The sequence below is a fragment of the Onychomys torridus genome, chromosome 4 (genome assembly GCF_903995425.1).
Source record: "Onychomys torridus chromosome 4, mOncTor1.1, whole genome shotgun sequence".
NCBI classification, from domain to species: Eukaryota; Metazoa; Chordata; class Mammalia; order Rodentia; family Cricetidae; genus Onychomys; species Onychomys torridus.
In genome coordinates, this window is record NC_050446.1 from 8576506 (window position 1) to 8603540 (window position 27035).

At 54.6% G+C, this 27035-nt stretch overlaps 3 protein-coding genes across 5 annotated transcripts in view; 1 reads left to right on the plus strand and 2 right to left on the minus strand.

The window, feature by feature from the left end:
- Nucleotides 1–3092, minus strand: part of Ptpa (protein phosphatase 2 phosphatase activator) — a 28967-nt gene extending 25875 nt beyond the window's left edge. Inside the window, exon 1 of one of the 2 annotated variants that reach the window (XM_036186630.1) lies at nt 2803–3091. In XM_036186630.1, the coding sequence (XP_036042523.1) occupies nt 2803–2833 (31 nt within the window). In that variant the 5' untranslated portion in view covers nt 2834–3091. Of the gene's footprint in view, nt 1–2802 lie in introns of both variants that reach the window. The other variant, XM_036186631.1, reaches the window with a different exon arrangement.
- Nucleotides 3093–3180: 88 nt separating this feature from the next.
- Crat (carnitine O-acetyltransferase) lies at nt 3181–17916 on the plus strand. The gene is made up of 14 exons (XM_036186629.1): nt 3181–3778; nt 5927–6190; nt 9124–9242; nt 10390–10443; nt 10940–11105; nt 11249–11423; nt 11971–12149; nt 12556–12656; nt 14040–14159; nt 14252–14374; nt 14477–14612; nt 14960–15022; nt 16147–16284; nt 17053–17916. Exons 1-14 carry the CDS (start codon nt 3752–3754, stop codon nt 17266–17268), a joined length of 1881 nt encoding a protein of 626 aa, XP_036042522.1. The 5' UTR covers nt 3181–3751; the 3' UTR covers nt 17269–17916.
- An 896-nt stretch (nt 17917–18812) lies between these two features.
- On the minus strand, nt 18813–26536 carry Dolpp1 (dolichyldiphosphatase 1). 2 transcript variants are annotated; one of them, XM_036186254.1, is made up of 8 exons: nt 26148–26532; nt 24164–24264; nt 23879–23963; nt 23685–23784; nt 23441–23539; nt 22858–22986; nt 22423–22512; nt 18814–20738 (listed from the first exon to the last, which is right to left on the minus strand). In XM_036186254.1, exons 1-8 carry the CDS (start codon nt 26305–26307, stop codon nt 20702–20704), a joined length of 801 nt encoding a protein of 266 aa, XP_036042147.1. In that variant the 5' UTR covers nt 26308–26532; the 3' UTR covers nt 18814–20701. The 2 variants fall into 2 exon arrangements, with proteins under 2 accessions (XP_036042148.1, XP_036042147.1); XM_036186255.1 differs by lacking the exon at nt 22423–22512 and having other exon boundaries at nt 18813–20738; nt 26148–26536.
- Nucleotides 26537–27035: the final 499 nt, after the last annotated feature.

Consider the following 27035-nt stretch of genomic DNA (forward strand, 5'->3'; position numbering starts at 1 on the left):
CCCATGGCAGGCCCCTCCTACTAGGAAATTGCTACTGGAAGTAAGATGCTAAGTAAAAAGCTTTGAAGCCAGTCTGGTGAGCCAACCAGTTTATAGGGACACCTTTTATGGGAAAATGCCTTCCACATTCCAAGTAACCAACCTGCAAATGGGCTTTGGGATCCAGCCCTCCTGAAAGAGACCTATTCCCTGCAACAAACTGCCCTTCCTCCACATATTATTTCACAGAGAAGAAGGCCTCCAGACCTGGTGACATCCCCAAGAGCAGAAGCCACCTTATGTGAAGCAAAACAGTAAATCCCTGAAGAAACACCGTCAACAGAATACACAATCCCAAATTAAAACCAAACAAGCAAGCAAAAACTAGGAAGGCTTCAGAGACAAGATGACCAGCGAGCACAGCCCCAGCCTCTCCAGTTGCAGGTTGTCTTACGAAGGATGCAAACACTGGGTCACCTGCATTGACAGCTAAGATCAAAACATGAAGAGTTTTACAGATGTTCCTTGAAAAACCCCAAAGGTAGCCCAGGTGTGGTAGCACATCACTACAGTCCCAGAATTCAGTGGGTGGAGACAGGAGGACACCCCCCTCCCCAAGTCTAGCCAGCCTCAGCCACATAGTGAACTCCTGCCTCAGTAACAGCTGAGCATAGTGGCCCACACCTGTAATCCCAGCTCTTGTGGGGGAGACAAGATCAGATCATTCTTGGCTATAAGATGATTTCCAGGGCAGCCAGGTCCAGTGACCTTGTATCAAAAGCACATGCTGGATATAAGTAGTACAGGCCTTTAATCCCAGCACTCAGAAGGCAGAGGCAGGTGAGTTCTGTTACAGACTGGTCTACAGTGGGTTCTAGTCCTAAAACAGTTCTGTGTGTGTGGCCTGTGCAGAGAACAGAACCTCCCTGGAGAAGTCATGAGGAAATGAAAGGAAATGAAAAGTGTTAGGGGATTTGAAGATACACAGTGATAGTCTGTCTCAAAAAACAAACAAACAAACAAACAAACAAACAAAAACCCAACCCAGAAACAAAAATACCCACCAAATCCTCCAAGAGTGTGTTGGATTATCACCTCCCATTTGGAGGTGACATGTTTGTATCCACTATGTACCTGTCACATCTCACACTCTGCTCACATCTGACTGTCCACATATCAGAACTCCATGAGGAAAGTTGGATAACGTCATTTAAAATTAATTTCGTGTGTGTGTGCGTGTGTGTGTGTTGTGTGTGCACATGTGTGGATAAAGCCACAGAGTATATGTGGAGGTCACAAGACAACAAGCAAGAGTCGGTTCTGTCCTTCCACCTTGTGGGTTCCAAGGATCGAACTCAGGCCACCAGGCTTGGCAGGAAACACTTTCACTTACTGAGCCAGAGTATCCTCATTTTCAGTCTACCAAAGGACACAGGTTGTGACTTGCCATATAGTCAGGCTGTATAACTCAACGCTTTCCACAACTTTACAGAATCTCTTACCAGTTAATATAAAAACTCCTGTCTGGGTGGTACTTTCATTACTTCCCACACTACTGTCCTTCATAGGAACTCAAATCTGTTTTAGTCCTAAAACGTAAGTTAAAACTGATAAAAATTAATTTTAACGGGCAGTGGTGGCGCACGCCTTTGATCCCAGCACTCGGGAGTCAGAGCCAGGCGGATCTCAGTGAGTTCAAAGGCAGCCTGGGCTACAGAGTGAGTTCCAGGGCAGTCAAAGCTATACATATAATGAGACCTTGCCTTCAAATACCTAAATACTATTTCAGCCTTCAAAGGAGCTACCTCCAAGTCTCTCCAGGAGTCACAGCTTGCCTCCCTGAGGTTTTTTGTTTGCTTGTTTTAGTACACAGGTTCTGATCCCCAACCTCTCCTCCCTACTCATTTTCAGGGACACTCATTTCAAAAGGAGTCAGTCTGCCTGCCTTGGAGCTCCTAGCTCTTGATGTCATCACCAGAATTGATTAGGACACATTCAGAGAGGTTTGGGAATAATTTAAAATAAATGTCTGGTTTTGAATTCCACCGTGCGCACCTATTTTAGCGGCGCACAGAAATGGTGCCTCTTTTGGTTTTCAAAATTTCTCCCTACTGAGTGAGACTCTTTGGGGCCACAAAATACGAAGTGTGGCAGAAGGATCATCAGACGCTTTCAAAACACGAGCTGTGTTTAGCCAAACTATCCATTCTCTGTAATAATTCTCGGGTCCTTCTTAAGTGCGGGGGGGTGGGGGGGTCCTCTCCTGGAAGAACCGGCCTGTACCTCTGCCCTAGTTACTTGAGATGTAAATAAAAGTTCACAGGCGGTGATGCCAGCAACCCTCTCATCTTGCACGAACAGCTCTTTTAAATTAGTGGTTTAGACACCCCCGGTAGTTTCTCTCAACTCTGTAGACACTGAAACCCCAGAGCCAGGCCTCCTGGAGGGAGGGAGGGAAGGCGATGCAGGGTGGGCAGGGCATGGAGGAAGCTGGCGCGTGAGCGAGGCCCGGGCCCATCGAGCGAAGTCCCCGAAGGAAGGCAGCCTCCGAGATCCCTCTCGCCTGACCCCGGCAACTCTGCCTGACCTAGGCGCGCTCCGCCCTGGCCCACCGCCCGGCCCGCCCGGCCCGCCCGGCCCCGCCAGCCGCCTGCAGCCCGGCCCGCCCGGCCCCGCCAGCCGCCTGCAGCCCGGCCCGCCCGGCCCTTCGCCGCCTGGGAGGCCGTCGGCTTCGCCCCCAGCGCCTCTCCACCTCCCCACGCTCCCGAGACCCCAGCCACACCCCTTTCCGACCCGCACGCCAGGGCCCTCCAACCGCCCTACCTGGCGGCGGCTGCCGCTCGCCTTCAGCCATCTTCCCCGGTAGCAGCCGGCGCGGATGCTCGCGGTTCCCTCTCTCCGTTCACGGCGCACCTTCCCCCGGCTCCACTAAGCTTCCAGAAGAGAAATGAGCGCCGGCCGGCAACGACCGGAAGCCGAGAATTACAGCCGCTCCCGTGAAGGCGGCAGCCATGCCAGTGCGGGGCACGCAGGGAGCATGCCCACCAACTGCCGTCTCGGGGCCGCCGTACGGACGGGCGCGGCGGCCATTTTGGTGCGGGGCGCCGGGAGCATGCGCACGAACGGCTGCCGCCCGCAGGCCGAGGGCAGGTGCGGCGGCCATGTTTGTGCGGGGCGTCGGGTTTCGAGGGGTGGGTGTGGCAGCCATATTTGTGTGGGGCAAGGCCACCTGTCATCTTTGTGTACGGCACTGAGCCTAGCCCCAAAGGAATCTGAGACAGTCCTCCGTCAACAGAGTTATGTTTCCCTGCAACTCCAAGAGTGACGCTCAAGGACACCAGCCGGACTTGATGGACGCACACAGCCGCCTCGACAGCTCTGGTGGCGTTCGGAGGCGGAGAGCGCGCGCGCGACCGTGGCCACCGTTGCGAGCTGTGACGGAAGCCCAGGGCCTGGCTTCTAACGGCTGAGCCCGAGACCTGTCGCCAGGGCCCCGCCCCCCGGGCCACGTCCGGGCTCGGGCCAGCCCTCGGCTCGCGGCTAGCGGCTCGGAACTGCGACCCGGCCCGGCGAGGCTCCGCCCCGCGAGTCCTGCTCCACCGGCCGCCCGCCCGGCCCGGTGGGCGCGGGGCCGCCTCCACTGGCTGGCGGCGGTGACTCGGTCACCTTGAACCCAGAGCCCGAGAGGGGAACCCACTGACCCCACAACGGTGCAGACTTTGCTCAGCGCGAGGGGCGGAGCGGACCGGGTGTCCGCAGACAGACCGGGACGATGTTAGCCTTTGCTGCCAGGGCCGTGGTGAGTGCGCCCCGGAGGGTTGGGGCAGGGGAAGGTAGGCGGGCCAAGGGCCGCGGGCTGCGGGAAACGGCGGTTCAGGATCCCACACTGGCTGACAGGGTGCGATCTGCAAGGTGGGCAGACGAAGGGCGGGATTGAACCCGAGACCTGTGTGGTGCTCGCTGTCAACGACCCAGGGAAAAACTGGGAAATCTAGGTTCAAGCCTCTGTCACCTTTACACCCCGCTTCTTCATACTCTGTTATTCTAACTCAGACGCCCGTCAGGAGCTCCTGGCTAGGGTTCAGCCTCAGGCCCAGCTGCCCTTGCCCGGAAAGCCTACCCAGTTGGTCATTCTCCTTGAGTTCATCAGGTGCTCACCCTCCCACACTGTATGTGCCCAAGAACCTCAGGTGGAGACTTGTCCTGGAAGTCCCCATGGGGAACAGGTGGCCGGAAGCCCCTTGCCATGCTTACCCAATGCTCCTTCCTCTCTGATTCAAGTGAGCTGTACAGCCTGAGCTGTGCCTCCATCGCAGACACTGTGTTGGCAGCTAAGGGTACCATGTCAGCTCAGACCAAGACTCTTCTAAGAGTCCCAGCAGCACCTGAGACCTGCCTCCCCCTTTTCAAAAGCTGTACGCCATCCACCAGACTGCTTTTTACATCACCCTCTGGGACCACCAACCATCCTGGCACAGTCACTTTAATGCTAGGGAAACTGACACAGGAGACAGATCCCATGGCTCTGCTAATCGATTTAGCCCAATCCCCAGACTAGGGTCCTTTGGTTTATTGTTCACACCCAAAGTACCCCTGCCTCCCCCTCAACACACACCCCATACCCCTACCCACACACCCTTGATCCCAACCTGAATGATCTAGGGTTCAGAAAACAAACAAATCAACAAACAAACAAACAAACAAAAAAACAGATTCTGTTAGAGGGTTGACCACCAAAAGCCCCTAGGTCTAGAAGGGAAACCAATGGGCAAGGTTTGTAGCAATCATTGTCCACCAGTGGCCCTTTTCTGCCATCTCCTGTCTTGCACAGTCCCAAACAGGACCGATTTCAGGGCCACGGGTTAACAGCCAGTCCACCCTCCAGCCAAGTTTTCCCACATCAGAAAGATCTCTGAAGATCTTGACAGGTGGATTTTTTAATACCTCTTGGCTTGCCTCCCTGGCGCTGGGCCCATCCAACGAAGAAAGGAGAAAGTTTCAGGCTTCCTCCTACTCTGGTGCCTACTTCCAGCCCACTCAGCTGCCCTGTCCCTCCTCTGGAAGGTCGGGAGAAGTGGAGGGTAGCTGCTGCAGTCCTGTCGTCACCACGGCTACTGCCTTAGGTGCCGCCACATCAGTGGCTGCCTCGCTGCTCCCTCAGCCCTGAATTGTGGATCTTGTCTTCTCTTTCCAGCCCAGGCAGATGGCTGCCTCTTGGTAGTTTCTGCTCGTCCAATTGGTAGCACAGTTAGGCTTAGAGATCCAGCCGAGGCAGACAGACAGGGCTCACATCTCAGTCCTGCCATGGAGGATGAGCAGCAGAGAGAGAAGGTATGGAATGGAGCTTCTGCAGCTTGCCTGCCACTGTGACAGCAGCCTGGGACCTTCCTTCCTACCTTGCTTTCTGCCACTCCCTGAGTCTCCTGGACTCTCCCCTCTCTCTGGTACCTCTCCCTCCATGCCAGGCTACTCAGCCCTTGCTGCAGCCCCACACTCTGACCATCACCGCACACTGGAGAGAAAGCCCAGAGGTGCTGTCCCTGCCTGCTTCTCCCATTTCCAATCCCTTCCTGTTTCTCAAACTGGAAAGGGCGGAGGGAAAGGAAGTTGGGGACCTCAGCTTAGAGAGCCGGCTGCCACCTCTCTGCTGGCCGACTTTTCTGCCCAGGGCAAGAAGGATGATGAATCTTGTGCATCCTGACAGGCATGAGACCCCCTTACAGTGTTGTTCATCCCTGCCCCCCACCCCCGCCCTCACCTAGCCTGCCTGCACCTCTAGGCTCCTAAGAGGCGGGACTCCTAAACCTGAAGGGCTGGGCATCCAGGGCAGGCACCACCCATTAGGCTGTCTTTGCCCCCAGGGATGGCTTATAAATGCCCAGGACTGCAGTTTGGAGAGAGCTGTGCTTAGTCTGAGAGAATGAATAAGCTGTTCTGCTTCCCTCAGGTAAAGCCCCTGGGCCTCCTCAAGCCCTCCTCCCTGATGAAGGTTTCTGGTCGCTTCAAGGCCCACCAGGATGCATTGCCAAGGCTGCCTGTGCCCCCACTCCAGCAATCCCTGGACCATTACCTCAAGGCACTGCAGCCCATCGTGAGTGAGGAAGAGTGGGCCCACACCAAGCAACTGGTGGACGAATTTCAGAGCTCAGGGGGTGTAGGGGAACGCCTGCAGAAGGGACTGGAGCGCAGGGCCAAGAAGATGGAGAACTGGGTAAGTGAGATGGTGGCATCTTGATGGTCCCCAGGCCTGGGTCCTCCAGAGCATCCTTCAGGTTGCTTATTGCTGGCTGCACGCCCACAGTCTCCTCATACCAGTCACTCTGGCGTTGCATTTGTTTGCAAGAGCAGGGTGGGCATGGAGGCCCTGGTTGTAGCCTCTCAGCTGATATTCAGTCGTGAGAGGGAGGGAGAAGGGCAGAAACAGGACTGTAAAGCAGTAGGTGAAGTCAAGGTAAGCAGAGAAATTACAGGGAGTTTTTTTAAAGGTCATGCTGGCTGGGGTTGTGGCTCTGTGGTACAACAATTGGCCAGCATGTATGAGAGCCTGGGTTCCACTCCCAGGGCTGAGGGAAAGAGGCACAGATATGGATGGCAGGGTCTGTCAGAGGGAGGGCGGGAGGAGAAAGTATTGGGTCTGAGGGCAAAGGAAGCAACAATCTGGCCTGCTTTGGGACAGAGCCTGGGACAGAGTGTGTCCAAAGCAGGATGGGCAGTCAAGGGGAAGGAATGTAGACGTGGGCTTGGTGGGACAGCCTGAGGTAGGGGATTTGTGTGAGCCTGGAGTTGCTGTACATGCTCCTAGTTCTGTGTCTAATCACTTAGATTAGTTCAATTTGCAAAACACTGTTACGTGGTACATATTTCTGTCTTCACATTATACACAAAGATTTAAAACCCATAGCCCCGCTGCTACAAAGAGAGCAAGGGCAGGACCAGAGACAATGAGGATTCGAGGCCTTCACCAGAGGGGTGCTCATGGCCTGGCCTGGCCCAGGGAGATGGGATCGGGAGCTCCAGGACTGAATGGCATTTGCTAACTCAGTGGGGCTGAGGGGTGGGATGTTCCCTTTTAAAGCAACTGTGGAGAAGAAGGTTCTAAAATGAAGCCCAAGGAAGAAGCTGGCTGTAGGGGACAGCCTGAACTGGGTGAAAAGCAGTCACCCTCAGTATCCATGGGGCATTAGTTCCATGACCCCACAGATACCAATATGTACAGATGTTCAAGTCTCTTATGTAGTTCAGTATTTTGTCTCACTAAATACCTGCTCTCATAGACCCTAAGTCATTTCCAGATGATGTAATATCTAACACAGCATAAATGTTGGGTTAATAAGTATCCTGTATAATTTAAGGGATAATTATCAAAAAATAAAAGGCCTATGTGTTCAGTATGGATACAGTTTTTGTCTTTCAAATTCTGTACCTGAGCTGGTGGGATCTGTAGATACAGAATCTGTGGAGGCAGACCCGCAGATCTGGGCTGACTGGAATAGGAAATGGGAAGTACCTTGGATGGGTGAGCCTCAGTGGAGTCTGGAGCCCTGTGTAGGAAGTAGGAAGTAGTTGGGGACAGTCACTTGCTGAGTCTTAGCAGGCCGGAGCCTTAGACTCTTGAAGTCAGGATGCTGTCCCTAAAAGGACCTTAGTTAGAGATTCTGGGGCAGAGCGGCTTTCTGACTTTGCTGAGCCAACTAGAGTTAGACCCCACTCTCCACTCACAGCATTGCTGCTGCTACCAAGGGCCTTCTTCCCTGTCTTCTAAACTGAAGCCAGGGACTCCTGCAATCCCGTAGTGTGAAGGCCCCTGGCTGAGAGGGAGCCCTTGTCTGTCCCCTTCCTACAGATGAGGGAGCTGTGACAAGAGAGGCAGAGCAGGCTCCAGAGTGGCTCTCAGGAGGACCCTGAGATGCACAGGAAGGCCTGGGTACTTCGGGGGCCGGTCCTTGGCTATGAGTCAGCAGGTGGCAGTCATGTGCTAGCCAGCCTGTGGCAAGTCACCTTCCCTTCCCTCTTGCCAAGGGCCCAGGGCGAGTGGCCTGATGCCACAGGCCAGCCACTCCACAAAGAGTCTGTGTGCTGTGTAGAGACATCCTGCTGCCCTTTGGGATGGGCATGGAGCACACTGAGAGGTCTAGGTCTCAAGAGGTTTAGCAACCTCCAAAAGATAGTTGTATCTATTGTAGCATGGTGGCACATGCCTAGCACATGGGAGACAGAGGTGCAGATCTCTGTGAGTTCAAGGTCAGCCTAATCTGCACAGTTTTAGGCCAGCCAGGGGTACGTGGTGAGACCTCTGTCTCAAAAAAAAAAAAAAAAATTAAATTAAAAAAATAAAAAATGAAGGGGGCATAGGTAGACGTTGTTGGGGATAAATATCTCCTCTAAACCTACTGCCAGTTGTAATCAGCACAGAAGGCTAAGGGTATCACTAACAGCATGCCTGTGGTTGATCCCCTGTGAGAAAAAGGACCCATGCACATGTCCTCACTGCTACAGTAACTTACCCTCTCAGGGAGTCCCTGACATTGCCAGTGTCCATCTCCTAGTCTAAGGCCACTGAGAAGGACTAGTTCCTATGGGTGGCCCTGATGCAGGTTGCTGGCTCCTTGGACAATTACCAACTAGAGATAGTTGAAAACCCACCTGCTGGGCATTATTATTATTATTATCATTATTATTATTGTTGTTGTTGTTGTATGTCATTCCTTCTATTTTATTCTACATATCTAGGGATGCATTTTTATTTACTGACAGGAAATTTGAAAGATAAAGGAAGGGTAGTTCAGTGACCAAACATGCTTCTTATTAGCATGTGTGTGAGGTCCTGGGTTCAAGCCTCCCCAGCACACATACACACACAGAAAGAAACTGGAGAAAAGCTACTCACTCGTTTATTCCCTGGCCAGGTTTGCTTCCAGTCTTCCCCCAGGGCACTCTGTTTGGCAGTGCGGTTGTCTCGGGCTCAGGGGAAGATGCTGGGTAGAAGGAGGTAGGGCAGGGTACTGTGGACCTCAGCATTCGCTGGGAGACTGCCCTGCAGAGAGGCCGAAGGACACAGGGCCAGCTAGGCCCGCAGTCCTGGGGAGGAAGGGGCACCGGGGGGGGGACCGTCTTCACTCCTGACCAGCTCTGCTCCTTGCCCAGCTGTCGGAGTGGTGGCTGAAGACTGCCTATCTCCAGTTCCGGCAGCCCGTGGTCATCTGCTCCAGCCCAGGAGTGATGCTGCCCAAGCAGGACTTCGTGGATTTGCAAGGGCAACTCCGGTGAGTGTCTGAGGCCAGCACAAGGCGTGGCAGTGCCGTGGTCAGGGCCCTGTGTGTTTCTAGAACCCTCCAGTCTGTTCCCTAGGAAACTGGGAAGGCCTCGCCCCTGTGCTTACCTACCACAGCCTCATCTTACAGATGGGGAAATAAGCTCAGAACAGTGAGGGGACCTTCTCCCTGGCCACAGCTCAAGTTAAGAGGCCGGGCTTCCAGCGCAGAGGCTTTGGAACCATTCACCCGCCAACCTTGCCACGAGTCCCTCCCACTTTCTTAGCTAGCCACACAGTGACCTTTATACACAGTCCCCTTTCCACATTCAGCCATGTCACCTGCCCTGGCCCCTGGCCCAGTCCTACCAGAGATAAAAATACTAGCAGCAGGGATCTCCAGGAGCCTGCCGCTCACTGCTGCCACCAGCTTCTCTTAAAGAGACCAGGGCAAGAACACAGAGAAGCCAGGAGGAAGAACAAGAAAGCAGTGTGGCTCAGTGGTTGGCTGATTGCCTAGCATGCATCAGATCCTGAGTTCCATCCCAGCAATGCACACACACAAATGATAAAGGGACCAGTGCCGCCTGGTTATAAGTGGGACTCAGCCTGGGACCTCCAGCCAGCCCATACTGGGACCAGAGATGGCCTCAGGCATTGGGGAATCGTTGGTATGAGCCAGGAAGCCCCTTTTCCTAACCCAGATAATCCAGGGAGGAAGAACTGGTTGACAGCAGTGGCATGGGAAGATACGCTCAGAAGAGAAAGGCGCTTAGCAGCAGGGATCTATTCACTAAGGAAACAAATCTCCACATAATGACCCTTCAGACTGTGGTTCAGGCCCTTGGTAGGTGTCAGTCACCCCTGGCCTTTTATCTAGCCATGGTGTGCCACTGTTGAGCAGCACCTGGGTCCTCCCAGGTCCTCTGTCGCCAGCATTTCTCCAAGGCAGATGTGGCCCTCCCACTGGAGGTAAAGAAAAGAAGCTCAGAAGGGCCTCCCATGCTGTGGGTCCACCTTGAAGTCCTCAGGCCTCAGTACGCTGAGTGGGGAGCAGTGATTGCATAGGAGCTGCCCTTGACGCACCCCTACTCAGCACACATTGTCCCAGCATCCTCCATTGGATGGCCACAGTTTCTCATCTCTGCTTCATCTTCTAGGTTCGCTGCCAAACTCATCGAGGGTGTGTTGGATTTCAAGTCCATGATTGACAAGTGAGCAGCCCCACTCCCACTCTGCCCGCCTTGCCCACACCTGCCTAATACCAAAGGCGCCCCTGGCTCCAGCCCTGGAGGCTCTAGCCTCGACACACTTCCAGTGTGCCAGCCAGGGCACTGAGCAGGCCATGTCATTTTCATTTCCTATCGGCCTGCCTTGGAAAGGGTGGAGGACAGTGATCGGTGAGGTTGGGGACACCTAAGTCTTAGGGTTCTCCTGGTGGGTGACCTTGTCATTCCAGCCAAAAGGGATCACAGTTGCCTGTGGCAAACTGAAGCCCAGAAAGGGAGAGGGAGGGAGTCTGTGGGAGACTCATCAACAGGGCCCCAATACTTAGAGAGTACTGGCCTTGAGACCTCCTTATAACCCTAATGGCTCTCGCTCATGCTAAAGAGAAGGCCCCTCACCCAGTTGCAAGCAGAAGTGCAGGTGTCTGTCCACCCCAGCCTCTTTCCTACCACTGGCTCAGTGGCCCCCCGTGTCCTCCCACAGCGAGACCCTGCCAGTCGAGTTCCTGGGGGGAAAGCCGCTGTGCATGAACCAGTACTATCAGATCCTGTCCTCTTGCCGTGTGCCGGGCCTCAAGCAGGACTCCGTGGTGAATTTCTTAAAGACAAAGAAGCCGCCCATGCACATAACCGTGGTGCACAACTACCAGGTGGGCACCACTGCCTGCTCTGAGGGGCCCCAGGCCAACTCCAGCTCCTCCGCTGGCCCTCAGCTGCACTGGTTGTGTGGGCTGGTGGGTATTCTTGGCCTGAGATCACCCAGGCCCCTTCTCTTCTGTGTCTGGGCTCACAGTTCTTCGAGCTGGATGTGTACCACAGTGACGGGACACCCCTCACCTCTGATCAGATCTTTGTGCAGCTGGAGAAAATCTGGAACTCATCACTGCAAACTAACAAAGAGCCTGTTGGCATCCTTACCTCCAACCACCGCAACACCTGGGCCAAGGCCTACAACACCCTCATCAAAGGTGCCTCCGGGGCAAGGGCTTCCTTACACGCCAGATAGCTCCAACACAAGGCGTGGCAGCCACTGTTTCATTGACCCTCTCAATTTGGAGCAGGTGTTACTGGCCCATTTTAGAGATGAGAATACGAAGGTTCAGGTTTGTGAGGCTAGTTTCTTCCTGTGAAGTAGCAAGTTGGATTCAGACAAGTGTTCTGGCTGAAGTGCCCTTCTCCATACTCTCTCTGCTCCCAGAACCACTCCCATCAAATCCTATACTGGCCATGGACACTGTCAGATTGCTGGTATTAGATCCCTGGCACACCAGCTCTCCATGAGACCCTGGGCTTCTGCTTTTCTGTGTCTGTAGTGTGCCAGGTTTTGGGCCCTGCCCTTTGAAGTACGGGGGGATACCTGTAGAACTTTGTTGAGAGCAAAGCTCTGAGCATACATTCTGAACTCCAAGCATGCCCTAGTGGCCCCAAAGGTGGTCAGAGGGGTATGAGGCAAGAAGAGCCCAAGGCAGGAGATAGCAGGCTCTGAGGCTCCCTATGTCTACCCCAACCCTATAGACAAAGTAAACCGGGAGTCGGTGAGCTCCATTCAGAAGAGCATCTTCACTGTGTGCCTGGACAAGCCAGTGCCCAGAGTCTCAGACGATGTCTACCGCAACCATGTAGCAGGCCAGATGCTTCATGGCGGTGGCAGCAAGCTCAACAGTGGCAACCGCTGGTTCGACAAGACACTGCAGGCAAGTGTGGACCTGGGGGGCCATGGCCCCAAAGCTTGGTCCACTCAGGCTCTAGACTTTCCGTGCCCTGCTCGTAAAGGAGGCTGGACGCTGCTGTAATTACCAGGCAGCCAGCCTGTCATTACCAGGCCTGCGTGCCACTGACACCCCCAGCATAACCCTTGAGCGTGTCAGAGCCAGGCTGGGGCGGTCGGAGTGGTGCAGTCTGGGTGTGACTTCCTCTGTGCTCATAACAGACACAGTAGTAGAACTGCTGGCAGAGCAGGACGCGGCAGGGCTCCTGAGGACCTGCTTCCAAATACGCTGAGTGGGTCAGCACAGGGACTGGCGAAGGCTTCGGAGCCTCCCTGTGAGAGCCACCCTCCAGGATCTAGGGCTCCTAGGACAGGCCCTCTCTCACCCACAGTTCATTGTGGCAGAAGATGGATCCTGTGGGCTGGTTTATGAGCATGCAGCGGCAGAAGGGCCCCCCATCGTCGCTCTTGTGGACCATGTCATGGAGTATACGTGAGTACGCCTTGAGCTTCATTCCCCAGTTCCTGGTGGCGGGGCTATGCGGGCGACAGACCTAGCCTGTGCAGGTAGGTCACTCATTTGCACCAGAGTCAAGTCAGATCAGTCTGTCTGTCCATCCCGGTCTTTTAGAAGATTTTTTTTTAATATAATTTATTTGTATTTTATGTACATTGGTGTTTTTTATATGCATGTATGTCTGTGTGAGGGTATCAGATCCCCTAGAACAGGAGTTACAGACAGTTGTGAGCTGCCATGTGGGTGCTAAGAATTGAACCTGGGTCCTCTGGAAGAACAGCCATCTCTCCATCCCCCCCCCCCCCCCCCCTTTTTTTTTTTTTGGTTTTTCGAGACAGGGTTTCTCTGTGTAGCTTTGTACCTTTCCTGGATCTCGCTCTGTAAACCAGGCTGGCCTCAGACTCACAGAGATCCGCCTTCCTCTGCCTCCTGAGTGCTGGGATTAAAGGTGTGCGCCACCACTGCCTGGCTTTTTTTTTTTAAGGTAGGGTTTCTCAAGCCGGGCAGTGGTGCACACGCCTTTAATCCCAGCACTTGGGAGGCAGAGCCAGGCAGATCTCTGAGTTCAAGGCCAGCCTGGTCTATAGAGCAAGATCCAGGACAGGCACCAAAACTACACAGAGAAACCCAGTCTCAAAAAAAAAAAGAAAAGATAGAGTTTCTCTGTGTAGCCGTGGCCATTCTGGAACTCACTCTGTAAACCAGGCTGGTCTCAAACTCAGAGATCTACCTGCCTCTGCCTCCAGAGTGCTAGCGTTAAAGGTGTGCATCACCACCACCCAGTTTAGAATATTTTTAAGGTTTGTTTATGTATTTTATGTATATGGGTGCTTTGTCTGCACACCAAAAAAGGACATTGGATCCCATTATAGATAGTTGTGAGATGCCAGGTGATTGCTGGGAATTGAACTCAGAACCTCTAGAAGAGCAGAGCACGACAGGTGTGGTGGTGCACACCTTTAATCCCAGCACCTGGGAGGCAGAGGCAGGTGGATCTCTGAGTTCTAGGCCAGCCTGGTCTACAGAGCAAGTTCCAGGACAGCCAGGACTATACAAAGAAACCCCGTTCAAAATAAAAAGGAACAGGGTCTCCTATAACATGGTTGTCCTGGACTCACTAAATGATCCAGGCTGGCCTCAAACTCATGAGATCCACTTGCCTCCTGAGTGCTGGGAGCACACCTGGCTTCCATCTGGCATCTTGAAAGCTGGAGTGAAATCAGTTTTCACAAGAGCTAACCTATGATCTGTGAACCTCCTACACCCTAGCTTCAGGAACTCATCTTCCCCACCTCAATCCCAGGGACACTTGGGCTTCAGTGACAGCAGCATGAGCCTGAAGCCCCCTGTCCCATGCAGGAAAAAGCCTGACCTTGTGCGGTCTCCTATGGTGCCCCTGCCCATGCCCAAGAAGCTGCGGTTCAACATAACCCCTGAGGTCAAGAATGACATTGAGAAAGCCAAGCAGAACATCAGCATGTGAGTGCATGCTAGGTCTTGTTAGGGGAGGGCTAGCCAAAAGGCTGCCAGGGCCCCGCATCTCACCCATACTTCCTGCACGTCCACCCCAGCATGATCCAGGACCTGGACATCATGATGCTGGTATTCCATCACTTTGGAAAGGACTTCCCCAAGTCAGAGAAGCTGAGCCCTGATGCCTTCATCCAGCTAGCCCTGCAGCTGGCATACTACAGGTACGCCCTGCCTGACCACCTGTCCCACAGAGGAAGAGGGGAGGGGAGTTGCAGGCAGCCTGCTGTGGAGAGGGGACATACTGAGACCCACCTCCCATCCAGGATCTATGGACACGCATGTGCCACATATGAAAGTGCTTCTCTGCGCATGTTTCACCTGGGCCGCACTGACACTATCCGCTCAGCCTCCACAGACTCACTGGCCTTTGTCAAAGGCATGGATGACTCTGATGTGCCGGTGAGAGGTCTGGGACAGGGTGGGTAGGCTGTCATCTTCCTTTCCTGTTCCCTCTCTGTGCAAATGGATTGCACCTCCATTTCAGCCCCACAGTGGGGAAAGGGCACTTAACAGAAGATGGAGCCATGAATTTAGTTCTGAGCTCTCTGGCAACCAAGGCAAAACTATGTATACATCCATTCATAAGAGGAGCCAGCCAGCCAGCTGCCTACTCTTAGCAGCAGCGAATACCGGGCTCTGGAGAGTGAAGAGTTCAGTACTTGCTGTGGTGCTGGGTGCAGAGTGAGCTGCGAACGTGGGAGAGACACCACTTCATCTTCCTCCTCTGTCGCCCCCCCCCCCCCCAGGAGCACGAGAAGGTGGAGCTGCTTCGGAAGGCTGTGCAGGCCCACAGAGCCTACACTGACCGAGTGAGTGAGCCCCCTCTCCTTCCTTATTGTCCATTACCACCCCTGCCTGTCTGTCCATCTTCCTGTCCATTCCTGGTAAGAACTGCCTCTTCCCAGAGCTCGGGAGCCCCTGGGACTCTCTCCATTTTAAATGAATATTGTCAGGCTGGAGAGATGGCTCAGTGGTTAAGAGCACTGACTGATCTTCCAGAGGACCTGGGTTCAGTTCCTAGTACCCATGTGTCAGCTCACAACTGACTGCAACTCCAGAATCTAACACCCTCACACAGACATACATGCAGATAAAACACCCATGCACACAATATAAAAATAAATTTAAAAATTAATGAATATCACCATTTGAAAGTTGGTGAAACCAGGGTCAACCTAGCCACTGCCCTGCTCCCAGTGCCATGATGGAATTGAGCACATGCTGTCAGATCTTGTGTTGTGCATTCTCCCTGATGACCCAACGGATGGCATCTCTCCTGTTCTCCAGCAGCTAACGCTAGAGCCAGGGAGGTGGTGGTCTGGGCATCAGCAGGTACAGTGTGCCCATGCTGCAAGGCACGCCCAGATACTACCTGTCATATGAAGGCACACTGCTCCGTATTACCCAGCATTCACAGACACAGCTGTTACACAGCCTCTACAGCCCTGACCTTGTTACATGGCACATGCAGACATTGCTCATCTTACATGCAAACACTATCCAGCTCTCACTGAACCATTCGTTACCACAGCTCATGTTTGGTTGGGTTTTTGTTTTGGTTTGGTTTTTGGTTTTCGGGGTGGTTTCTCTGTGTATCCCTGGCTGTCCTGGAACTCACTCTGTAGACCAGGCTGGCCTTGAACTCACAGAACCATCTGCCTCTGCCTCCCGAGTGCTGAGACTAAAAGCATGCGCCACCACCACTTAGTGAAAGCTTATGTTTACATCGTTCACTGTTCTGCTGCCCTGGGCAGTTGTCCGCTCCTCTCTGGCCCTGGTTTCCCATCTGGAGGTAAGGACTCCTCTGACTGGACACCTGGGCCCCATGGTTCTGAGAGACCAGGGGCTGGGAGGGGAGCACTGCCACAGACCCCTGAGGAGGGGGGCAGGGATGTGACCCTGCAGCACCTGCCTTACAGTCCCCCACCCACAGGCCATCCGAGGAGAGGGCTTTGACCGTCACCTGCTGGGGCTGAAGCTGCAAGCCATTGAGGACCTGGTGAGCATGCCTGACCTCTTCATGGACACCTCTTATGCCATTGCTATGCACTTCAACCTTTCTACCAGCCAGGTAGGCCACTGCCTCGCTCGGGCCAGGGGCGGGGCTAGAACCCACTGGCAGGAGCTGGAGGGGTGGCTAAGAACACTTGCTGTTCTCCAGACGACTCCGGTTCAGGTCCCAGCACCCTCATCAGCTTGTTTAAAACCTGCTATCTGATGTCTTCTTCTGGCCTCTGTGGGCACGTACACACACACACACACACACACACACACACACACACACACACACACGTGACACATATACCTACACTCAGGCACACACATATATAAGATATAATCTTTAGAGCCTGCTGGCAGCTGGACCTTAGGGGTAATACGGCCCACACAGGTCACCACAGGCTCACTGCCAAAGCAACTGAGTTCCCAAGCAGGAGCTCAGGGTAGAGACACTGCTGTGAAAAGCATGGGAAGGCTTAGGCCTCTTAAGAGACTCTCTTCCATTCTTTCATTGGCCATTTGAAAATGACTACCTGATCAGTACGAACTAACATGTGCCGGGTTCTGGGACACAGCTGGGGACAAGCCATAGTCCCAGGAAGCTCCCAGTATCTATGGAGCACAGGCAGCGAGGCAGTGATGGCTCCAGGGCGGGGCTAGGGGCTAGAAGAGTGTAGAGAGCGCCCCACCGCTCCCTCCAGGAATGTGAAGGAAGGCTCCCCCGTGGAGAAAGGGAAAGAGCACAGAGAGGAGTGGATGCAGAGAGGCAGACTGGTACAGCCAAGGGGCAGGAGGGCTAACACAGGCCTGGGGATGAACGCTTCGAACCTGCTGTCCCCAGGTGCCTGCCAAGACCGACTGCGTCATGTTCTTCGGACCGGTGGTCCCAGATGGTTACGGCATCTGCTACAACCCCATGGAGGCCCACATCAACTTCTCTGTGTCCGCCTACAACAGCTGCGCTGAGACCAACGCTGCGCGCATGTCTCACTACGTGGAGAAAGCTCTGCTGGACATGCGCACTCTGCTGCAGAACCACCCCAGGGCCAAGCTCTGAGCCCAGGCCAAGGCCTGCCAGCACCACAACCAAGCCCTCTTTGGGATGGACAGCTGCCATGGCTCAGTTCCTTGGCCCCTGTGCCCTCCAGTTTCACTGAGCCAGGCAAAGTGTCTAGCAGGGCCCCAAGGTCCAAGTCAAGTGCCTTTCAGATCCTGTCCTCAGCACCTGCCATAGTCCAAGTGTCAGAGTTGAGTTCAGAGGCTGAACAAGACTAAGGCCTAGGTCCCCACGAGTCATCCACCAACATGAATCCCAGGGAAGGGAACCAGTCTAGCCCATCCCTCCTCACAGCAGGAGCCGTGAAGAGTTGCTTTCCTCAGCCCTGATCAATAGCCACCGTCTCCACAGCCCAGCTGAAATCTGTCCTCATCTATAAACGCCCAAGGACCAGGAGTCAGGATTATCTAGCGCTGAGTGGCTCTCGGTCTCCCTGAGGCTGAGGGTCAAGTCTTTGTAGCCAAAGGGACACTGGAGGCTTTGCCTCCATCACTCCACCTCAAGGTGCCATCTCCCAGCTGCCATGCTTTTTCTGGTGACTCTTGCCCCAGCCTTCTTGCTTCCATTCAGCTTGGTTTCAGAACTACACTCATGGTTACATAATGTGACTATTCCAGGTGATCAATAAAGGCAAGAAGTGCTGGTGAAGACAGTTTCAGCTGAGGGGCAAGTAGAGGGCAGATGGCCAGCATGGCCATCCTCTAGCTGGTTCCGAGAGCCGCTGTCCAAATAGCCAGTGGGCCAGTAAGCTCCCAGGGAAGCCAAGAGAAGTCCTCAAGCTGGGCTCAGAGAGCTGAGGACCAGCCTCAACCTTGATGCTGGGCCAGGGATGGTGCCAGACCTTAGTGGGTCTGTTTCTACAGACCTACTGTCCTGGCTTCCCGAGTCCATGCATAGTGGGGGTGCTACAGATCTGCAAGCTGGTGAGCAGCTACCCTGCACCAAACTCAACAGGAGGGGTAATGAAGCAGGGCCCTGTCATTAGAGGCAAATGCTTGCTGGAGGTGGGCTAGGGAAGCAATGTACTGTCTCCAACCCTGATACCCGTCCAAGTCCCTGGGTACACATGTGCTTGGAATGTGGAGCTGGGAGGCTGTCACATCTGTGAGGGAAGTACTTCATGGCCTGACTGACCTATATGGTCACCAGGCAGGGCCTGTGGCATGTACCAGTTTTCACACAAAACCTGCTCAGAGGAGTTAATGTCACCATAAATGGCAGGCTCCCAAGGGGACATCGTCACCTTCAGGCCAGGTCTGAGAAGGCCCTGAAGCTCACTCAGCTCAGCCCGGCCTCACACACCCCTCAGCATCCTACAGCAGTCGGGATGCAGAAAGGAGCTAATCGGGTGTGGCCGTGGGTTCTGACTAGGCCCAGTTCAGGCAGGGCTCACTGTAACTTAAAACTGTGACAATAATTTGAAGTGCAAAGCCGGGCATTGGTGTCGCACGCCTTTAATCCCAGCACTCAGGAGGCAGAGGCAGGCAGATCTCTGTGAGTTCAAGGCCAGCCTGATCTACAGAGTTAGTTCCAGGACAGGCTCCAAAGCTACACAGAGAAACCCTGTCTCAAAAAATAAAGTCCAGGATACATTCTTTTTCCTGGGGTCACTACCAGCCAGCAGTAATAACAGTCAAGATTCTACCCTCCCCCACCATGTGAGGAACATGGTGACCTCCCATACACACTCACCCAGAGGGTGTGGCTGTGTACCTCGGCCTAACTTGCCAAGAAAGGAAACTACCTGCTTCGGGCCAGCCTGTGCTCACTCAGTACTGCAAGGCCTCTGACCACCAGCTTGGCGGACAGGCATTTCTGCCAAGGCAAAACCCCGTACACACTGAAGCAGACGGCACAAGTGAGTGGACCATGGAACCCCTAGGAAGGACAGATACTCCCCAGTCCTCAAGACTTCTGTGGAGGAAAAGCTGGCCAGGGCTAGCCTCTACCAGGCAGGGAGGGCATCTGACAGGAGCACAGACATGAATGGCAGACCCCAGAGGCTGGCAAGCTCCTGTGGCAGATTTTGAGGCCATTAAACCTTCACTTTGGGGGCTTGTGGGGACAAAGTCCCCTGGAAATGCTTGGGGCTCCAGAGGGCTGCCTGTCACAGCCTCCTCTCCTCAGTTCAGTTAACGTGTACTCAGCCTCCGGAGTTTCAGATTTTATTTTAAAACAATAGTAAACAATTTTATTTTCTTAAACCACCTCACACTTGGCTTGTCTCAAGCAAAAAGTCAAAAATAAAAATCCTAGGGAAGGGGGGGAATGTGACTGACTGACTACCTCCCTAGAAACCGGCCCTGGCCCTGGCATCTCGAGAGGCTTGGACACGGCCTTTAACAAACACCAAAGGAAAGCACCAAACACTTGTGCTTCAGCAGCAGGTTAGGACCTCCACGAAGAGAAGGGGAGGGCTGAACAGCCCCCTGGGGCTGCTGCACTTCGGGAAGCATCTCCACAACTGGGGCAGGCCGACCGGAGACAGGTCCTAAGAGGGTCTCCTTACAGCTGTGCAGGTGGGGGTCGGAGAGCCCACACCCAGGTAGCCTCCAGGGCAGGCCAGGAAGGACGGGCAAATCCAGAGCACACAGGGCAGCTGATGGGGAGGGTGTCAGCACTGCCACACTGCCAGAATCCAGCTGAGCTCCTGGTTCCTGCTGTTCATGTGGGGGTGAAGACAGACTGCTACTGGATGGCCAGACAAAAGGGGCTGTAAACGCTCGGGTGTGCTCACCCCTAGGTGCAGGCTCTTGTCAGGAAGGGATGGAGGACCAGAGAAAGCCCTTGTGATGTTGGGTGGGTCTAGGGAAGAACGCAATGACAGCAGCCGACAGACGGGTGCTCGACCTGGGCCCTGCCCCCAGGCAAGGAAACACTGACAAGGTTCTGGAGGGGTGGCAAGGAGAGCAGGGGATGCCTCACTCATGGGCCCCAGGCTCCAGGCTCCACTCAGGTCCAACAGGAGGCAGGCCGCCCCAGCTCAGGGCACAGGGCCTGGAGCTGACCTGGGCCCTTTGTACCAGGGCAGCCACTGTGGAGCAGCCAACTCCACAATCCCAAAAAATAAATAGTGTGCACTCCACCTGGAGTTCCTGGTCTCAAGACCAGAGGACCAAGCCCCCATGCTCTACCCAACCCAGGGCCCATGCCAAGAACACTTTCCACCCAGTCAGGAGCTGGCAGCAGCAGAGCCAGGGTCTCTGGCCATGTGACCCACAGACAGCAGGCCCTCCCAGGGTCCTCGCTGAGGGCCTGACTCAGCCCTTTGGTCCACCATGTCCATTAAAATGAAAATAAGGAAAAAAGGCTCCACTTGGTGACTTGGGTCTGTCAAGGTCTCTGCTTCACCCTCCTCCGTCCATCATCCTGTCCATCCTGCGAGGCATGGCGCAGGCCAGATTTGGGGGCTTGACCCAGCCACGCCCACCAATCACTGCAGCTTTGTCCCCAGCTTGCGTTGTCTGTTCCTGCAAAATGGGGATGATTTCTACGTGGGGGTGCCTGGTATTGAGTGGCCAGCCCTACAGCCATCCTCTCTCCCTGCTCAGTCTCAACGAGGCAGGCAGATGCCCAACCATAGCCACCCTGACCAGGGCCAGGCCAGTTAGAGCTCCTGCCCTGGACTGGAACCTGAAGAGGGCCAGCATTAGGCTGGGCTGTGTCATGACGACCCAGGTTTGGAGCTCAGGAAGTGAGCCAGGGATGGCAAGATGGGGCTGGGACAAGCCAAGGAAGGTCAGTGGTGCTTGTCTGGGCCTGACTAATTGTGGGGAGTTCTGCTGCCACCGCCAAAGCGGCTACAGAAAGGTGGAGTGCTGTTCTTGGAGGTTTCAAGCAGAGGAAGAAGACACACTAAAGGGGGCTGCCTGGGAAGGAAGCTCCTACTTGGAGGGCCCAGGAAGAAGCACTGCTGTTCTCTAGAGGGGCTGGCTGAGGCTCAGAAATAACAGTGCTGGGTGAGATACCTGCAGAACTAGAAAGCTAACTGTGGCCCACCGGGTCCTGGTGGGACGGCCCCAGCCCTCCAGCTCACACCCCCGGCTGTTGCACACCAGTCTGTCTGTCTGGAGAGCTTCATGCACGCTGTTCCTCTTGTCGGACGCCTCTTGGTAAGCCCCGCTGTGAAAGGCCTGCTATTTGTATCACTCAGCTCTGTTTCCTCCTGGGAGGCCGGGGACTGCCCTGCTCTACTCGGGAGCCTGCCACTCGCTAAGCCTCTGAGCTTACGCCTTAGTGTGGATCACGTGGGCTGGCCTTTCCATCCTCATGGCCCCCTGCTGCTGTGAGCACCAGGAGGATGATGGCATGGCTGTCTCACTGTGCTTGGCCCCTGCACACAGCCTGACACGGAGCAAGTACCAGGGAGAGTTCGAGAATGAAGGCAGCTGGCTGAGCAGGGCCAAGCAGGGCTGGCTACTCTGGGAGCCAGGTGGAGAGCTGAGCCCGAGGCATCTGGGGCCTTTCTGTCACTAATGGGATTGCCTTGCCCTAACCCTCAAATCCCCTTTCCTCATGGATCCAAGGCTTTGCCCTTAAGCTCATTAGGATAATGTGGACCTTGATGTCCTAACACATCTCCTAACGGCTGGACACCCACCCGGCTCTGTGCTGCTCAATGGCCTATAACCTTCCTGGGAAATCTCCCAGGCATCCTCAGGAGCCTGACCTGCCGCAGCTCTCCTCAGAGCTTAGGGAGAGGCTGGCCTTCTCCTACCCCTGAAGAACTCCACCCCAGATTGAGGAAGAGTTGAGAAGAGCATGAGCCAGAAGATGCCAAAGTCCAGCTTTGCCCTAACTTGCACTTGGCTTCAAGACGGCCCTCAGCTCAGTGTGCCTCAGCTTACCCAGCTAACAGAAAGCTACACAGTTCTGAGGATGGCCACACTCATATTCCCTGAAAACCCCAAGGCCCAGCTCTCTGTATCTGTGCTGTAGAGGGTAAGGCATACACTGGGCCAGCAGTTTACCACCGGCTCCCTCAGCCACTGACACACAGAGCTCAGGCAGGTGACTTCCTTCTCTCTAAGCTCACTTTTCCCATCTGAAAAACTGGAGCAAAGGAGAATTCAATGTCAGAAATGGCAGCAAGTATCTAGTTTTTGAAGAGCCTTCCAAATAGGGGGCAGTGCTGGCTACTGTCCCTGAACTCACCTGGCTTCTGCCCTGGTTACTGTGTACTCAAACCAGAGCACATTGGGGATGAGGCTCGTGTCCCGGATGAGGAAAAACTCGGAGATGGGCCTGGAGAGAGATACCCAAAAGCCAGGGCCATGGTGAGGGCATGAGTCTACCACCAAGCCCGATGTCCCAACAGTTCCAGGCCTCCACGCCTCCGCTCCTCCACGGGACTCTGGCTGCCTTCTAAGTCTAAGTGCTAAAGCAAGCACAAAGGAAAGCACTCTGGTTGCTGAGCCTGAGATACCCATAAGCCCCTGGGGGAGGTGGAAGCACCAGGAGAGTGGGCACTACAGCCTCATGTCTCCAGAGGCCCAGACACTGGGCCACCCAGGACACCAGGCTCTCCAAAAATGGTCATACCTGTAGGGGGCAGGGACACAGTGCTGGGAACAGATAGGGATTGGTTACCAGGCTGCTATCCTGGGGAACAGTGGGGTGAGAACTTCCTGGGTGAAGATGAACCAAGCGATGGCCATGAGGCTTCCAGCAATACCCCCATAGAGTACCTGGCTCCAGGTGTGGTACAGCAGGTAGACCCTACGACAAGGCCAGAAGGGAAATTCATAAGAGACAACCAGAGACAGGCTTGTACAATACCCGATGCCCAAGGGCCAGGTCCTCAGGACCCTGTGTGTACAGATGTGAGGACACACACAGAAGAGGCACTTCCAGAGGCAGTAGGGATGCTGGAGCAGCCCATCCCCCTCCTGGCCAGCTCTTACACTGGAACCCCGCTCCTATCCCTACCCTGCCAGGAAGCTGGGGACAAATGGCTAATACAAGAAGCTGCTGTTACACCTGGGCTGTAGCCTGCTATGTTAGCAAGAGCAGCTGGAGCCCTGTCTGTTCAAATTAGAGACCATGTTCCTTTCCCAGTCCTACCATCCAGTCTCTGGGCCCAGGATCCACAGGGACTGTTCAAAAGACACCAAGATCCTAGCAGGACCCCAGATGGGCAGGCTGCAGGTTGGGGCTCCTCCTCCCTCCATACCTGCTATAGGAGACGAGAAAGGCTGCAGTGAGGAGCCCTAGGGTGAGCACATGCCTCCACAGCAAGTCCAAGAACCTGGCGTTATTTGTTTGATGCATTCTGGAAAAAGAGGTGCATCACACAGTCTCAACCCACAGCCTGAATAAGAGCCTCCCAATATCCCTTGCCCCCATCCAAAAGCCTAGTGCAGCAGGCCCTGGCAGACCACAGCTACCACGGGGTGTGGGGGGTTGCAGATGCTCACCTTAAATACAGGAAAAGGAAGGAATAGACAGAGAAGAACCACATAAACTGGGAGTGGCTGGAGGGCATCCCGTACTTAGTGCCCACTGCTGTGTGTGGGCCTGGGGGAGGAAAAAAGAACGGCATCATGGGAGGACCCAGGGCTTCCTCATAATGTCCAACATGAAGCCCTGGGTCCTTAAGTCCCAGCCCTACCTCCACAGGGCCGAGGCTCCTGGATGACGTGTTTGATCAGCCAGTTGACACCTTCATTCAGTGCCAGGCCCCCGAGGAATGAAATCTGCTGGGAAAGATGGGCACTCAGTTGGGCCTTGGCATACCTGCTGGCCACTACCCAGTCCCCATGGTTGTGGCCTCTGAATGGAGAGCCTAAACCAATGAGTGAACAACCTAGACCCAGCCAGGAACCCCTACAGGCTTTGCACGGTAAGGCACTGCAGACGGAAAGAGGGTTCTGGGCAATGTGGGGCCACAACTCACCGTGTGTAGCTCCCGCTTGAATATGATGAGGGTCACAAAACCAACAATAACAAAAATAGGGCTGAGGCTCAGATAGGCAAGGAGGCGGCCAGAGAGATCACCTGTAGGGACAGGATGAGACAGGGCATAGGCATCAGAAGAGGGGTCTGAAAGTCAGCAGGGCCTAAACAAAAGAGGAGGTCCCAGAGCCACAGCCACGGACACCCAGTTGATGTACCAACTCCCCCACAGTTGTAAGGGTGCACTACCAACCACAAAAGCCCACACACCATGAGTTTTGAGAAGGTGCCTCTTTGTCCCCATTTTACAGAAGGAACTAAGTCTCAGTATGGCTATGTTCTTGCTCAAGTAGCATAACCAGAGAGAGGTGGGGCCCGGATGAACCCCAGTCTCTGGCCTGGTCTAGATACTGTAGCCATTGCTCTGCCAGAGGAGAAGTCGGAATCCCAAGGTCGGATGCTGCACAGGTCTGGGCTGCCCGTGGGGTGGGGCCTCTGGAGAAGTCTGTGCTCTTCCAGATACCAGATACAGAACCACATTCAACGTGGCCACCCACAACAGTTAGCAGTTTCTCAAAACTTCTCCACAGGCAAGGAGCTGGCTTTTCCCCTTCCACCAAAGCCTGCATGGAGGCAGTGAGGACCACTGGCCTCTCTGAGACACAGAAGCTCAAGTTTAGATCATGTTGTTCCCTTGCTCACAGGCAGGGCTCCAAAGGCCACTCACCACAGAGACAAGGTGGTGACGAAGAAGCTCTCTGGGGTCAGAAGCCACCATTCATTTCCTGTAGCAGCTTGAGCTGCTTGCAGGAACTCAGGTAAGGACTTTACTTCCCTAGACCTCCACACTCTCTCCTCTAGGGTGGGGGTAGTAGTGTCTTTCCCACAGCTGTGAGAAACGATGTAAGATGCCCAGCATGGTCTCTGGCACACAGGACATTCCCACAGGGGTGCTCACAGAGGCTGGGGGAACCCAGTATGGGAAATAGCCCACACCAGCAGCCTGGCACAAGCAGGCAGGTGCCCACAGAGGGCAGAGAGCAGATCCCAGGCCTTAAGAGATAGCTGCACACACACCTTATCCGATCCTCCCAGGAACAACTGACAGAGTTGCCCAGTAACCCAGGTTCAAATGCTGATGTTGCCACAGTCCCACTAAGGAACAGAGTGAGTGAGTGCCCGCCCTTTTCTGAGCCCGTATCTGCCCAGCCCCGGAGTTCTGACTCTCTCAACTTCACTGATAACTCCTCGCTATGAGGACAGGGCATGGCTAGAGCCCCTGAACCTTTGGCCAGTTCCTCAGGTTGTCTTATAGCAAGCCCCTCAGGCTTTCCTGTACATATTGCTGGAGACTCTGGCTCAGCTCTCTCTGCTCCACACCCCTCCCGTCCTTGGGCTGTGTTTCCTTGGGCCCTGCTTACCAGGCTCCATGCAGTCCTGGCCCACTTCCCTCCCACCCACTGCTCCAGTTGCAGGGACGGCTCTCTAGCTCCCTGGACACACTGCCGTCCTACTTCTGGACTCACGCTCACGTGGCTACCCCCCCACCTGGGTACTGCCTAGGTGAACTCAACAAACCAAAGCAAAGACCCAGCACTGCTACAAATCCCACAGATAAGACCCTCATAAAACTCTCAGCCTGACTGGGGGGAGATCTGCGACTGGGCCGTGGTTCATGGTAGCTGTGGGATGGGTGCCTCTCTGTGTCCTCTTATACTTCAGGTCCCATGAGGGTAGTGACAAAGTCTCTGCACCCCACTGTCCTCGGAGTGAAGTAATGTATGACACTCCACAGGGACCGGACACCATGTCAGACAGACTAGAGGAGCATGTTCAGTAACTGAGAGATATGGAGTGCAGGGGTTCCAGAAGGGTATATCCAGGGGACTGGACTTCACCAGATGCCCCAGGCTCAACCGGGTCCCATGTCACACACAGCCTGTATATGTCATGGTGTTCTTTCTCAGCGGCAGGTGCCTTCTCACCTGTAAGGTCATGAACCCTCCAAGAAGCTACTCTGGAGCCAGGAAGGGAAAGTCGGGAAGCTGTGGAGGCCTCAGTCCAGTCTCTCCCCTTCTCCAGGCCTGGTTTCCCTCCTCTGGAGCAGAGACTTTCCACAGAGCTGGAGTGCAGACACTTCACCATTCCAAACCCAAGGCCGGCTCAGGCCTAGCCCTTGGGAGATGTTATGGGGATGCAGAATGAATGGATGCGTGCATGGGTGCATGGTGAACAGGCACTTGGATAGGGCCCAACGCTGGGTAGGATTGCCACACCTTAAGTATAACCCACAACACCCAGAGCCCAAGTTCTCCTTGCCTGTGGCCCTGTGCTCTCAGCAAACCAAGCTCTCCCTTCCTGGACAGCCAGAGGTCAGCAACGGGCCCCCAGCTGCTCAGCAACAAACATCCATCCAGGATTACAGAGTTAGTTCCAGGACAGGCTCCAAAGCTACACAGAGAACCCTGTCTCAAAAAATAAAGTCCAGGATACATTCTTTTCCTGGGTCACTACAGCCAGCAGTAATAACAGTCAAGATTCTACCCTCCCCCACCATGTGAGGAACATGGTGACCTCCATACACACTCACCCGAGGGTGTGGCTGTGTACCTCGGCCTAACTTGCCAAGAAAGGAAACTACCTGCTTCGGGCCAGCCTGTGCTCACTCAGTTGCAAGGCTCTGACCACCAGCTTGGCGGACAGGCATTTCTGCCAAGGCAAAAACCCGTACACACTGAAGCAGACGGCACAAGTGAGTGGACCATGGACCCCTAGGAAGGACAGATACTCCCCAGTCCTCAAGACTTCTGTGGAGGAAAAGCTGGCCAGGCTAGCCTCTACCAGGCAGGGAGGGCATCTGACAGGAGCACAGA